Source organism: Phyllostomus hastatus, unplaced genomic scaffold (genome assembly GCF_019186645.2).
Source record: "Phyllostomus hastatus isolate PE091 unplaced genomic scaffold, TTU_PhHast_1.1 phas_contig_150, whole genome shotgun sequence".
Lineage (NCBI taxonomy): Eukaryota > Metazoa > Chordata > Mammalia > Chiroptera > Phyllostomidae > Phyllostomus > Phyllostomus hastatus.
Genome location: NW_025333611.1, coordinates 13,205,240 through 13,217,703, shown reverse-complemented (window position 1 = coordinate 13,217,703; position 12,464 = coordinate 13,205,240). Strand labels below are relative to the sequence as shown.

The 12,464-nt window shown below is 46.4% G+C and overlaps 1 protein-coding gene across 2 annotated transcripts in view; it reads left to right on the top strand.

Moving 5' to 3' along the window:
• The window catches only part of TTC1 (tetratricopeptide repeat domain 1), a 31,070-nt gene that overhangs the window by 17,504 nt on the left and 1,102 nt on the right, over positions 1-12,464 (top strand). For both annotated transcript variants that reach the window (XM_045829386.1, XM_045829392.1), the window contains exons 4-7: positions 1,384-1,496; positions 4,405-4,441; positions 6,063-6,211; positions 8,779-8,833. In XM_045829386.1, the coding sequence (XP_045685342.1) occupies positions 1,384-1,496; positions 4,405-4,441; positions 6,063-6,211; positions 8,779-8,833 (354 nt within the window). The remainder of the gene's footprint in view (positions 1-1,383; positions 1,497-4,404; positions 4,442-6,062; positions 6,212-8,778; positions 8,834-12,464) is intronic.

Genomic DNA, 12,464 nt, shown 5'->3' with positions numbered 1-12,464 from the left:
CCTCGTTCTTCTACAGAGTCTGTGAAGAAACCCCAAAGAGCATTTGGAATCAACTACCAAATAAACTGCTAACAGTATAGCACTGCCTCCCCACGCCTTGGAATTTTGCTTTTTACCCGGTTCGAATTGTTCTCAGCTGACAGGAACCAGTGAGCTTGTGTCTCACGGCACAGGCATAGTAGTTCTTCTTTTTCTGTAATCCACTGCCTGTAAATCCCAAAATAGGGAGGGAAGACTGCAGCTGTTGCTTTGGAAAAGTCTAACCTGGAATGTTAAAAGGCTCTTTGCTGCATTGCTATAAAAACAGCCCCCCCCCACCCCCCGTGGGCAGTGCTGTAAAACCCAGCCTGTTGGTTGCAGCAGGGCCTTGTGGGGAGCTTTGCTTGTACCTGGGGGGCTTTCACGGCCCTTTCTCTTTGGTGATGTAAGTAGAGAGGTGCTCTTCTTGTCCTTCCGGACTTCACACATATGTTTAGGAGTGCTGTATTTTGCTGTGTATAATGGGCACTTTGTTGCCCAAATTTTTGAGGGAAAAATAAGGACATGCATTTTGTATGTTTAATACTAATTCCCTATCTATATAAATGCTTTAATTCTTTTATTTATGCTTATGCATTAAAAGTGTAACTCTACAAAGCAATAACAATATCTGTATGTTCAAAAATAAATGCTAAAATTTCTTTATAATACAAAAAGGGTATCTAAATGTAAATAAATAAATAAATGAATGAATTAAAATTAAAACAAAATATTTTTTTTCCTGAAAGTTTGGGCCAAAACCATGGGTGCTCATTATACATGGCAAAATATGGTAAGCTGGGTTCATTCTGTTAATTCAAGGAAACTGTTTAATCTTCTGATAGCCTTCGTCATGTCGTAAAGTGTGGATGCTTTAAGAATCTAGGAGTAGTGATACTTTCCCCCAGTCACTTTCAGGTTAAAAAATTTTTTTACATCCTGGTTTAGCAGTCATTACTTCTTTTGTTCTAAGAGAACTGAATGCTTCCAATGTTGAAAACATAACTCTTTGCACTTTAGTACTGAGTATCTCCAACCTGGAAGGATGTCAGTAGGCAGTTTTCCTTCAGGACTCTGACCGTCATTCTGTTGTGTCAGTGAATATATACGTTGGTCACCACTTTCTCTTCCAAGGGCTTTAGTCAACAGGCCACTGATTTCAGTCTGTCTCACCTGCCCAGTGTCCAGATCCCCTCTCAAAGCCCCTCACTAGGTTGATACATTAAGTGGAAGCTGAACATTTAGAGTGTTCTTGTGGTGTCCTTTGCACTGTGAGTGGAAAGCCGTGCACTCTGAGATCCTCTGGAGTATGGGAATGTCAGGAATAAAATCATAATGACCTCTCACCTTTGACCTTATCCTCAGATTACATAGAAGCTGAAAGTGCTTACAGTCGCGCACTTCAGATGTGCCCATCCTGTTTCCAGAAGGACAGGTCTGTTCTTTTTTCCAACAGAGCTGCTGCAAGGATGAAACAGGTATGTAGCTTTGGCCTTTTTTTAAACAAGCACATGAACTTGCAGTGTTTTCGCACGGTAGCCTCTCCCTGAAAACTAGCATGGGACCTTAATGTTGGTGCCTCCTTTTTCCTGCCCATATATTTCTCTGATAAAAAGGGCATAGGAGAGATAGAAATGTATTTTGAAAAGCTTGAGTCAGATTGCTGTTAGCATTTTTCATTAAAGTGGCTGGCTGGACACTTTCATGGCAAGAAGACTGGCAAAGTTTCTGCCAAACCAGGGCAGGTTAATGAAGCCAAGACCCTAGTAGTGCTGCGAGACCCTGGAAAGCCACACGGCTCATGCTGGGCCTCTGGGATCCTAGACAGAGACCCAGAGGGAAACACTGATTAAAACCTGGATTTCAAGATGCTTATTCCTGAGACTCTGATTTCTCTGTTGAAAGTACGGACGTGGGGAGAAGGGTCCACCAGTTGGGATGAGAGGTGCCCCTAAATGCAAAGTAGGTCTCGGGAAGTTCAGGAGCCTTTTGCCTTTCCAGAGGATGGAGAACCCGGTGAAGCAGGGTGAATGTAGAGTAAGAAAGAGTATAGTTACATTTGTTTTGTACTGTGTTGCTATTAAAAGTTAGATCTCCAGTTGACTTGTCTGATCTCCTGTTTAGCCAACACAGTAAATTATGCTGGATTGAAATGTGAGAATTTGGGGGGCAAATACACTTGTTTAACTATGGCTACTTGTGTCCCAAGTGCAAAGGGTAGGTTATTCAACGTGGCTTCAAGCAGCCAGGAGGCGAGCCCTAGAGTGGGTGGAGTGGTCTTGTGCCATTTGTTTAGATCAGCATCTGTATCACTTCGTTGTTGATGTTGCCTGAAATTCTCCAGTGCCTGCACCAAAGGCTCTCTGGATAGCCAGGTTTGAAGAAAAAAAGGGGGCGGCGGCTGGTGTTTGAAGGCTTGGACATGCAGATAGGTGGGTTTTTAAACCTGAACTTGTATGTTTTGTTACTGGATTTAGTCCCCAAAGTGAAGTATTTTGGGGGTGATTCATGTGGCACTGGAGAAGAAATAATTCTAGAGTATATGAACAGGTATCGTGTTAGGGGTGATGAAACAATTAAGTTTATTTAAAACAATACTCATTAATTATTTCACTATCAATCAGAATTCACACCTAACAGTTTTTACACTTAGCTTGGAAAATTCTCATCTCTTGCTTTTGCTTCTTGGAGCCGTCTTGCCACGTTCTCAGACTGGAAGTTGTCATTGCTAAATGGAATCAATGACACCTTGAATGTCAGAGAAAATGCTCCATACCCACCTGGCTCCTGGGATTCGGGGTTCTTTGTTTCCATGGGCACCGAGTCACCGATATCGCTAGGGCTGGCCTAGCATGGTGGACAGGCGCCTGAGTCAGGGCCGTGTGCACGGTCTCCGACACGCCTGAGGGGAGCCCAGGGCAGAGCTGCTGTGACCGTTTCCTTTGACAGAGGTTAGTTCTGCTAGTGGGGTGGGTGGTGGTTATTTGCTTTAAGTGCTTTAAGTTTCATTCTTTTATATTTTTAAGAAGATTCTAAAGTTAGAAACTTGAAAACTTCCCAGAATTAATGTGTTGCAACAATATAAAGACCAATTCTGAGTTTATTCACAGAGGTAATACCACTACAACAGACATACACATACATGTAAAGATTCACTCCTAGTTCAGAAGCTTTAAAATATGGGATTTTGAGTGCTAGCTGTATAGAAAGCTAATAAATTGGGGAAATCAGTATAACTTATACAAAGTTATACAAATTTCTTTACTACAGTACTTATTAGAGCTTTTAATATGTGAATTGCTATGATGAACGTTGGAAGAGATAAATTAGTGTTTCCCAGATGACTCAGGAACCTTCTGTGTTTGTTTTGAGTAAGATACACATGACATAAAATTGACTGTTTTAATCATTTTAATGTATACAAAGTATACATTTTACTAATAATATATATTTAGTATATTAAAGTATACATTTTAGTGTCATTAAATACATTTATACATGTTATGCCACCATCACCATCTGGTTCCAGAACGTTCTCATGACCCCGAAAGGACACCCTGCACCGGTTCAGCATCCACTCCCCATCCTGGAACTGTTTCTGATTCAATCTTAAAATTCCGTTTGGTACAGCACATTGCTCTAAAAATTGTACAAAATATTTCGTATGTGCTACAATAGCCATCACGGAAGTATTGGACATTTGTTTGAACTAACGTTTCTGTAATGGTGGAGAACACTAATTTGGGGGAAATAGGCATGTCAGAGCAGGAGGGGTTAAAGGGCAGGTTCCCATCAGAGCTGGAACTGGAACGGAGTTCTCTGGACGTCCAGCGTTCTTTCTGCGGCGCCAGGCTCTCTAGACCCGGCAAGTTAGACCCGGGGGTGGCTGTGTAGTTTGTTCCATCCGCCGATAAAGTAAGGCTTGTGACTGCACGACGAGCCACACTGCCGCTGTGGATGTGCCGTCGGTGTGCTCGCTGGAAGGTAGCACTTTGGGTCAGCTTGCCAAAGAGGAGGGTTACTAGTTAAGTCCAGTTTTTTGTGGACCAGCCATCTGTCCTGTTCGCTGACGAAAGTTTTCTCAGTGTCAGCATTCTGACATGAAGCATCGTGCAGATCTAACGGATCGATGACAACGATCTTGAAAGACACTTGAGGAAGAAGCTACTTGAATATTTTGTTGGCAGAAAACTTTCAGGTTAGCGCTGTCACCGTGTTTGAATTTCAGCTTGGAAGTTGCATGTTTTTATGTGATTTGTTTGAAGAGAATTCTGCATCTCCACAAGCAGTTATTAATCATCGGCTTACATCATTGAGCTTTGGGCCATTATGACAGAACTAGGGTGACACATATTAATGTTAGAATTTTTTAATTTTTTTTTTTAGGACAAGAAAGAGATGGCCATCAGTGACTGCAGCAAAGGTACAACTTTTTGTTCTTGTTACATGTTTGTATCCAAGAGCATCACCTCAGCTAAATCAACAGAGGTGCTCAGTCAGGATCCCCTTCCTCTGAGGCCTTTATAGAAGAAGCTTCTGCCCTGACTGGTGTGGCTCAGTGGATTGAGCACAAGCCTGCTAATCAAAAGGTTGCCAGTTCGATTCCCAGTCAGGGCACATGCTTGGGTTGCAGGCCAGGTCCCCAGTTGGAGTCGTGCAAGAGGCAAGCAATTGCACACACCGATGATTCTCTTCCTCTTTTTCTCCCGCCCTTACCCTCTCTCTAAAAAAAGAGGGGGAAAAAGAGTCTGGACTTTGCCATCTGTCACCTGAGCTCTCTCTGGGTCTTTTCATCCCACCAACACATGGAGACACCCAGACTTAGGGGCACTGTTGACTGTTTGGTTTTCAAAAGTGTGATAGGACAGTTTTCCTTGCCTTTCTAACCAGCTTGGTGGAGAGAGCACACGTAATCACTTTTCCTTGCGCCTTACTACTCACTCACTCATGAGCTTTTCTAGCTAATTATTACTTTTTGTAATTTGTGTTTTTTTGTTTTCCTCTCTTGGGATAATAATTTCTTTGAGAGATGGGTTTAGAAAGAACCTTATGTTGTCAAGTCGAACCCTCATAGGTTCTGTTTTCTATTCTTTAGATTAATCTGTCACCCTCTCTACAAGGGCTCTCTTTTCTTTATATCTGGTGCTTCTTCATAGCATCTGAATGAAACCATTAATACATTAGAATCTAGCCAACTGCTTCTGGTCTGATACTCTTGGCCTGGAACTAAGTCTGAATGTACTGTGTCATGTAGAAGGTGGTGTTCAACCATAATCTGTATGTGATGTGTAGGTTTGAAAAGTTGGGTTTTCAGAGTGCCTTTCTCTTGTAACCAAATGATGAGAAAATGCCTGGTGAGCTTGATTAGCAGGGTGTGCACTAGGAGACGGTTCGTTTCCAGCTGTAGCCCTGAGTGTAGCAGCCTTGTCAAGGAAGTAAGAGGAGGGGGAAGAGAGTGTTTTCCAGATTTGTGCTTGGATCTGGTTGAACCCTTATCCGTGTGCTTGTATGCAGTCGCTATGGGCGACGTGCATGGTACCGTAGGCAGGACACACTGACACTGGTGCGGTTTGTTTGTGCGGTGGGCCTCGCCCCACCCCGGCGCGCACACAGCCCCACTCAGTCCACAGACCTTCTTGGCAGAGCACAGCTGCTTTCTGGGGTCATGTCGGAGTTCATTACTACCAGTCATATGGGACAGTTTTTAATGCGTCTCACCTGAGGGTTTTCACCCTGGTTAAAAAAGGAACTTGAGTCCTGGCCAGGTAGCTCTGTTGGTTAGAGCATCATCCCGACATGCCAAGGTTGCAGGTTCAGTCCCTGGTCAGGGCACATGCAAGAATCAACCAATGAATGCATAACTAAGTGGAACGACAAATCGATGTTTCTCTCTCTCTCTCTCCCCTGCTCTCTTTCTGTCCTCTACTCTCTTTCTCTCAAAACCAATCAGTTAAACACTTTTTTTCCTAAGAAAAGAAACTCGATATAGCTGAGGATGTATAGGCCTTCTTCCTTCATGGTAACAGTGACCTCTTCGGTTTCAGCCATTCAGTTAAACCCCAGCTACATCAGGGCCCTGCTGCGGAGGGCAGAGCTGTACGAGAACACTGACAAGCTCGACGAAGCCCTGGAGGACTACAAGTCCGTCCTGGAGAAAGACCCATCAGTACACCAAGCAAGAGAAGCTTGTGTGGTAAACCTCATTTTTTTTCTTTTGTTCGTGTTGCTGCTCAGTGAAGATTCAGTAATCTTTTGGGACACAACTGCATTCCATTTCTATACTTTTGAGGAGCTAGGAGCTGATCAAAATATACGAGCACCCTGGCCAGTGTGGCTCAGTGGGTTGGTTGTTGTGAAAGGCTGTGGGTTCGATTTCTGATCAGGGCACATACCTGGGTGTGGGTTCGATCCCCCATCTGGGCACGTGCAGGAGGTAACTGATCAGCACTTCTCTTTCACATTGGTGTTTCTCTCTCTCCCTTCTTGTCTATCTAAAAGCAATGAAAAAAATGTCCTTGGGTGAGAATAAAATAAATATATATGTGATGGAATTTGGAAATGGTGGCCACAGACCCACTGTGACCATGTGCCATTTAAGCTCCATTCTCAAAGTGTTACCTGTGTAAATCGTTAATCTCTGGGGTTGACAAGAATTCCGTTTCCTTGTTATCCCCTGTAGATGTACTATAGTTCAGACCAAAGTGAGTCTTAGTGTTATAGGCAATAAATTTCTGGGTTTTTGGGTTTCTTCCCATCCTTATTCAGTCTCCAAGTTTTTACTTATTGTCATATGCTCAACACATTTGCAGTTGAATGTATCCTAAAGTAACCTCCTTACCTCTCTTAATGATGTCTGTTCTTATTCATGATGCTACAAACCCTTTTGCTTCTAAATGTCATAATATTTTTATGTCAGTTGTAAATTAACCGGTGTTACTGCTTCCCCCACCTTAAAAGTAACTGTGCTTCACCTTTCATGCTGCTCCCTCATCTTGCCTGATGCACAGAGCAGGGTACGCTCCGAAGGATGTGCTCCTGAGTTGGATATGCCTGGCATTACCCCAAAACAGTGCGCGGTCAGAGAAGTCTGAGAAACACTGGCTGTAGCTGAGCAGCTTTCTTCACTGCCAGACCTGGCAGAGAGCCACTGGGTGGGGCGGCCTGTCGGGACCCCGCTGTGCAGCAGGGAGACCGCAGGCCAGCAGGCTGGTGGAAAGCCACAGACACGTTTTATTTCAGCCAACTTATTGTTTGTTTTTAATGAAGTCACTCGCCAACACTTTAAAACAGGAAGAGTTTACTAGATAAAAATCAGAGCTCACTCTTAAATACATTGAAAGATGCGGACATACTGGATTCTTCTCAAACTCCTGGATGGTGGTATTTGTCTGGGCCTCCCCAGTCCCACTGCTGGCCACTCCCCGCCCCCCACACACACACACACACAGCCCCCAGTCCCGGTCCTCATTCACGTTTCCTGCCCGGCCCGCTCTGCGGGGCTTCCCACTCATCTCAGGGAATGGCTGTTCCGCCCAGTAGACCTGAGAAATGTCGGCTGACCTTTCTGCATTCACAACTAGATGGTTTGAGGTTTTTTGCTCTGTTTGTACACATACTGGAGGCAAAATCCTTCTGTAATACCAGATCTTTCGTTTGTCTAGAACTGGAGTAATGCAAAACAGCCTGGTTTGGATAATTAAAATTCACAAGCAACTGAAACCAGTTTTAATCCTTTATTTGACTTTTAACATATCTCTGAACGATGGTAAGATGGACCAGATTTGACATGAGGAGAGGGAATACCTAAAATCTTGGCCAAATTCTTGCTGGCTTTTATCCTTGTCATAGTAGTTTTAAGCCTTTTGTGAAAGGAAGCCTTTTATGCTAGTTACGTGCATAAATAATTTTATTTTAAATTACTATAACTGAGTTACTACTGGAATCTCGGAGTACTTGGGGCCAGTTGCAGAGCGAAGTGACCTTAGGAGCCTCTGAGCCAGATCTGTGGTTCTCAGCCGGGGATGATTTGGTTCCCAGGGATGTTTGGCAGTGTCCGGAGACATCTTCGTGACTGGGAGGGTAGGGGCTAGGGTACCACTGACATCTCAGTGGGGAGAGGCCAGGGATGCTCTCAACATCCTGTCGTGCACAAGACAGCCCCCCCGCCCTCCCACCAGCAAGGGGCCACCTGGTCAGGATACCAGGATGCCAGGGTGGACCGGCACTGAGCTGGATGACCATTTGGGATCATCCACTATCGATCTGACCCTTCTTGATAAATTAGATTGTATAAAGAAAAGACTTCAAGTTAAAAAATATAAATGAGCAAAAAAGCTAAAAATATAAATACCACCCATAATCTTACCATCTAAGTATACATTGTATATACTACTGTGTGTATATACACACACACACACACACACACACAGAGTATACACACACACTACTGTAAACTTCTGGTAGGTTTTTTTTTTCCCCCTAGAGTGTTGTGTGTGTGTGTGTGTGTATTTATTCACCAAATTTTTGGTGGAGGTTTTCTTGGGCCGCTGTTGCCAAGGACTGGGCAGTGAGCAGAGCACCGAACGAAACTGCCTTCGCGTGGCTCACCCACAGACGGGGCTCGGTGCGCTCCGGAGCATCACATGCCTGTGCTTGTCCTTGTCTCACTCCCACATGCGTGTTCTGTGTTTTCCGAGTTCAGGGTAAGCTCAGAGATTTGGGAGTTTTTTTTGCCAACCCGTTTCTCCTCTTTCCCCTCAGAGATTACCTAAGCAAATCGAAGAACGAAACGAAAGACTAAAGGAAGAGATGTTAGGTGAGTTTGCTTCCCTTCCTCTCTCTCGACCATAAGTAGCCGGGCGCGGGGGGTGGGGACATCGGTGTTTCTCTTCACTGGAGGCAGACACGACCGTCAGAAACGGCTTCCGGGCCCTTTATCTGTCACGGGCAGCCGTTCCATGGGGCTGGCGCGGTCTCAGCTGTTTTTGCTCCAGAAGGATCGCTGTGGTGTGCAGAGGATGTCAGCTTTTCAAACCCAGGCTGCCATTTTATTTTTCTTGGGAAATGTGCCTGCCTTCAAGATGCAAACCCAGTTCAGTGCCAGCCTGGGTGCCGGCACTGTGTTTCAGGTCATGAGTGCTATGCAAACAGCTGAGTTTCTGCACCGAGTAAACAGCGTCGGTTCTGAGTCCATCAGGGCGCGGTCCCCACAAGCCAGGACGACGTCGGACTCGAGGGCAGTGTTGTTTCGGAAATGTACCAACTCTGGGAGGGGGCAGGGAGCAGGAGTGAGCAGGGAGGGGACAGGGCCACGGGTGGAGAGCAGGGCAGATGGATTCTTTTGATCCAAGTTTTAGTCGGTTCTCTTACTTGCCAAAGCAGGCAGCTGGCGTAGCTAGAGAGCCCCTCCGTGAACGGTCTGCCTGACTCGGGGGAGTTAGGGTTCCCAACTGGAGACCTGCCCAGAGAGTTCTGCTCAAAGCCCGCCTGGTACTTCCCTGCACAAGGTCGGCTCTGGGTTCTTCCTTGTGGATGTTTTCCAAATCTGCATGTGAGTTACATTTACTGTATTGTAGTCACATGGGCCTACAGGATAAATTATGTACAGTAAATTGAGCCTGGCCATTTGTGACCTCAGGGCATCGGTGTCTGGAGAACGAGGACAAATTTCCCAGCCCTTTGCTCTGACAGCGGAGTTGGCTGCGGGGAGGCCACGCACCTGGACAGTCCGCAGCCCCCAACTCTGCTGGCTGGACGCGGACCGCAAGGAGAGCCGCTCCAGACTTGCACAGCTTCTGGAGCCTTCCCCAGTTTTTTCCCCAAAAGGCTCTTGCCCTAATTTACTTATTTAATTAAACTTTACTCAGTGTTTGAGCAGAAAAATTATTTTGGAGGTACTCTTTTGTCAAAGAGTAAAAAGAGCATTTTCTCTCCTATTCTAACTATGACGCTTTATTTTAGCCACACACAAAAGAATAAGTATTTGCATTTAGCTGAGCTGGACTCCCTGCTGAAAGAGCTACTTCGTGAAGACCACCGTGGGCGTGGGGCGGACACCTGGGCACTGGTCTCCGGCACTGTCGCTGTTTCTGAGCCAGTAGGAAGCCATAAGGGGTGGGTGCGGGCTGAATGCTACTGCGTTGTCAGCTCCAGCTGGAACCAGAACTTCCATCTGTCCCTGTCGCTGTAAATTCTGATGAGCCGAGACTTCCTGTCTCGTGGCTTTGGGTTTTACATATAGTGTTCTCTTCCTGTGAAATGTGCACGTTGAATTCATTCTGTCAGTTGCTTCTGTAATGAAATCTCCCATCAGACGTAAACAACTTCAGTTGCTTGGTAAGTAACATGTCAGTTCATTGTTATACAGTAAGACTGTGAATAGCTAGGCTCTTTCATTCTCTGAATACAAGAACTGGGAGTAAAGTATTGCGTCTGGGTGTTGCCCATGTAGGAGAGCCTGGGGGGCAGGAGCCACTCCCCACAGGGATCTCCGCCCCACATGAGCTTTCTGCCTCCCTTCCCTCCCTGTTGTGGATGGTGCGGCCGTGGTTCCCGGGCCGTGGGGTCTGCGAGGGCAGTCGCTCTGAGTGCAGGACCACGTCACTTCCTGAGAAGAGGAGCAAGCTTTTCGCAGTGGACACATGATGTTTAGTGCTTGTTTCTGTGGAAATGATGGCTTCTGCTGGTGGACTGGCGGTTAAAAGTTTAAAAAACTGCTTGGTGTCTTTTGTCAGTTTACGAAATTATGTGATTATTTAATAAAATGAGCTTTTATTTAGGTTTGTTCCATGATCTTTGACTTGCTCTTTCCTTTCTCTCTGTAACTTCACTTCCTTTTTGTTAGAAAGAAGGCCTGTGCCCCGCCCCCCCTTGGGCAGCGCACGCTTGCCCCTCCCTTCCTGGCCCGTCCCTTAGGAATACCAGCAGGAGTGGGGACCGGGGGCTGGCAGCCTCAGTGCTGCTGGCCTTGTGAGCACAGCACGGCCACGCTGGCCTCAGATCTGAGGACAGCAGTCAGTGGCTGAGTGTTTGTGTTTGTCTTTTTCTTTGGGAAGATTAGCCCCATGGCCCTGAGAGCCAGGGAATATCAAGTTTGAAAGGACCGGAGGGGTGTGTGTGGTGGATGTGATGATGGGCTTCGAACAGGTGCCCTGGACAGAGCACCTCAGGAGACTCGGGTTCTTTTGAGCAGCTGGTGCTCCTGGTGATTGATGCCATTACTGGTCTTTGCGCTCATCTAGCAATCTTCACATTTTTTAAAATAATCTTTGTTTTTAAAAAATTGTGTATGAGCCCTGGCCGCTGTGGCTCAGTTGGTTGGGCATTGTTCCACAAACTGAAAGGTCTCTGGTTTGATTCCCGGTCGAGGTGCATGCCTGAGTTGCGGGTTCAGTCCCCAGGTGGGGCGCATACAGAAGGCAGCTGGTCCACGTTTCCCCCTCACACTAATGCATCTCTCCCTCTCCTCCCTCCCTTCCCCTGTCCAAAGTCAAAAATATTTCTTAAATTGTATATGAAACCATTCGAAAACAAGAAGTATTTTACCTATATAAATTGAAATGTATGTCATTTACAATGAAGATAGACAGGTAAATAGATAGTAAAACATTTCAAAGGAAAACTGTTGGGACATTTTCAGGAGAGCTGGGTAGGGGAAGGCGCACCCCCCCTGGGGGGAGGCTCTGGCCACAGGAGGGGGAGAGGGGGCTGACCACTGGGCAGCCCCGCGGGAGACCAGGCGCTGGAGCTGACATGGGTCTCTGAACAAGTCTGGATTACAAACAGACAGGGTTGTGGGATGAGACTTTCGTCACCATCATTTGCAAATTGTTTTATCCTGTGTCCTGGCGGAGCCATGAAATCCTCAAACGAGTGGAATTACTAAGAGCCTGTGCGAGTTGGTGGTTCTTCCTGGATCTCCGGCCGCCCCGGTGTGTCGGGCTGTGGGGGAGAAGACCGAGCCGTGTGCTTTCTCTGGAAGGAACTCGGGCTTCCTTTCCTGTCACCTTCAGAGGGACGCTCCTCCCAGGGAGCCCTGTCCCTCTCGTCACTAGAAATGGCTGTTTTCAGGTAGTTTTTAATGCCAGCCTTCTGATCAAGATCCCACTCAGCGACAAAGGAAATTATCTTTCGAAGCTGCTTCTCAAAATACAGTGCCCAGACCAGCCTCACTCGAGAGCTTGTCCAAAAAAACATATTTCCAGCCCACTGAGCCAGAAATGGGGAGGAGCGCCCAGCACTGTGTTGTGACCCCTGGGTGTTTCTGATGCGCACACCGAGTTTGTCCACCACTGTTGGGAGGTGTGACGGTGCGGGAGCCGAAAGCAGAGCAGGGTGAAGCCACGGCCGTGCAGTGGCGAGGCGTGGCTGGCGGTCAGCAGCTCTGCCCTGAGAGCTCCCTGCTGGGCAGAAGCAGGCATGTCCCTGGGAGTTTTATCTTTCCCTCC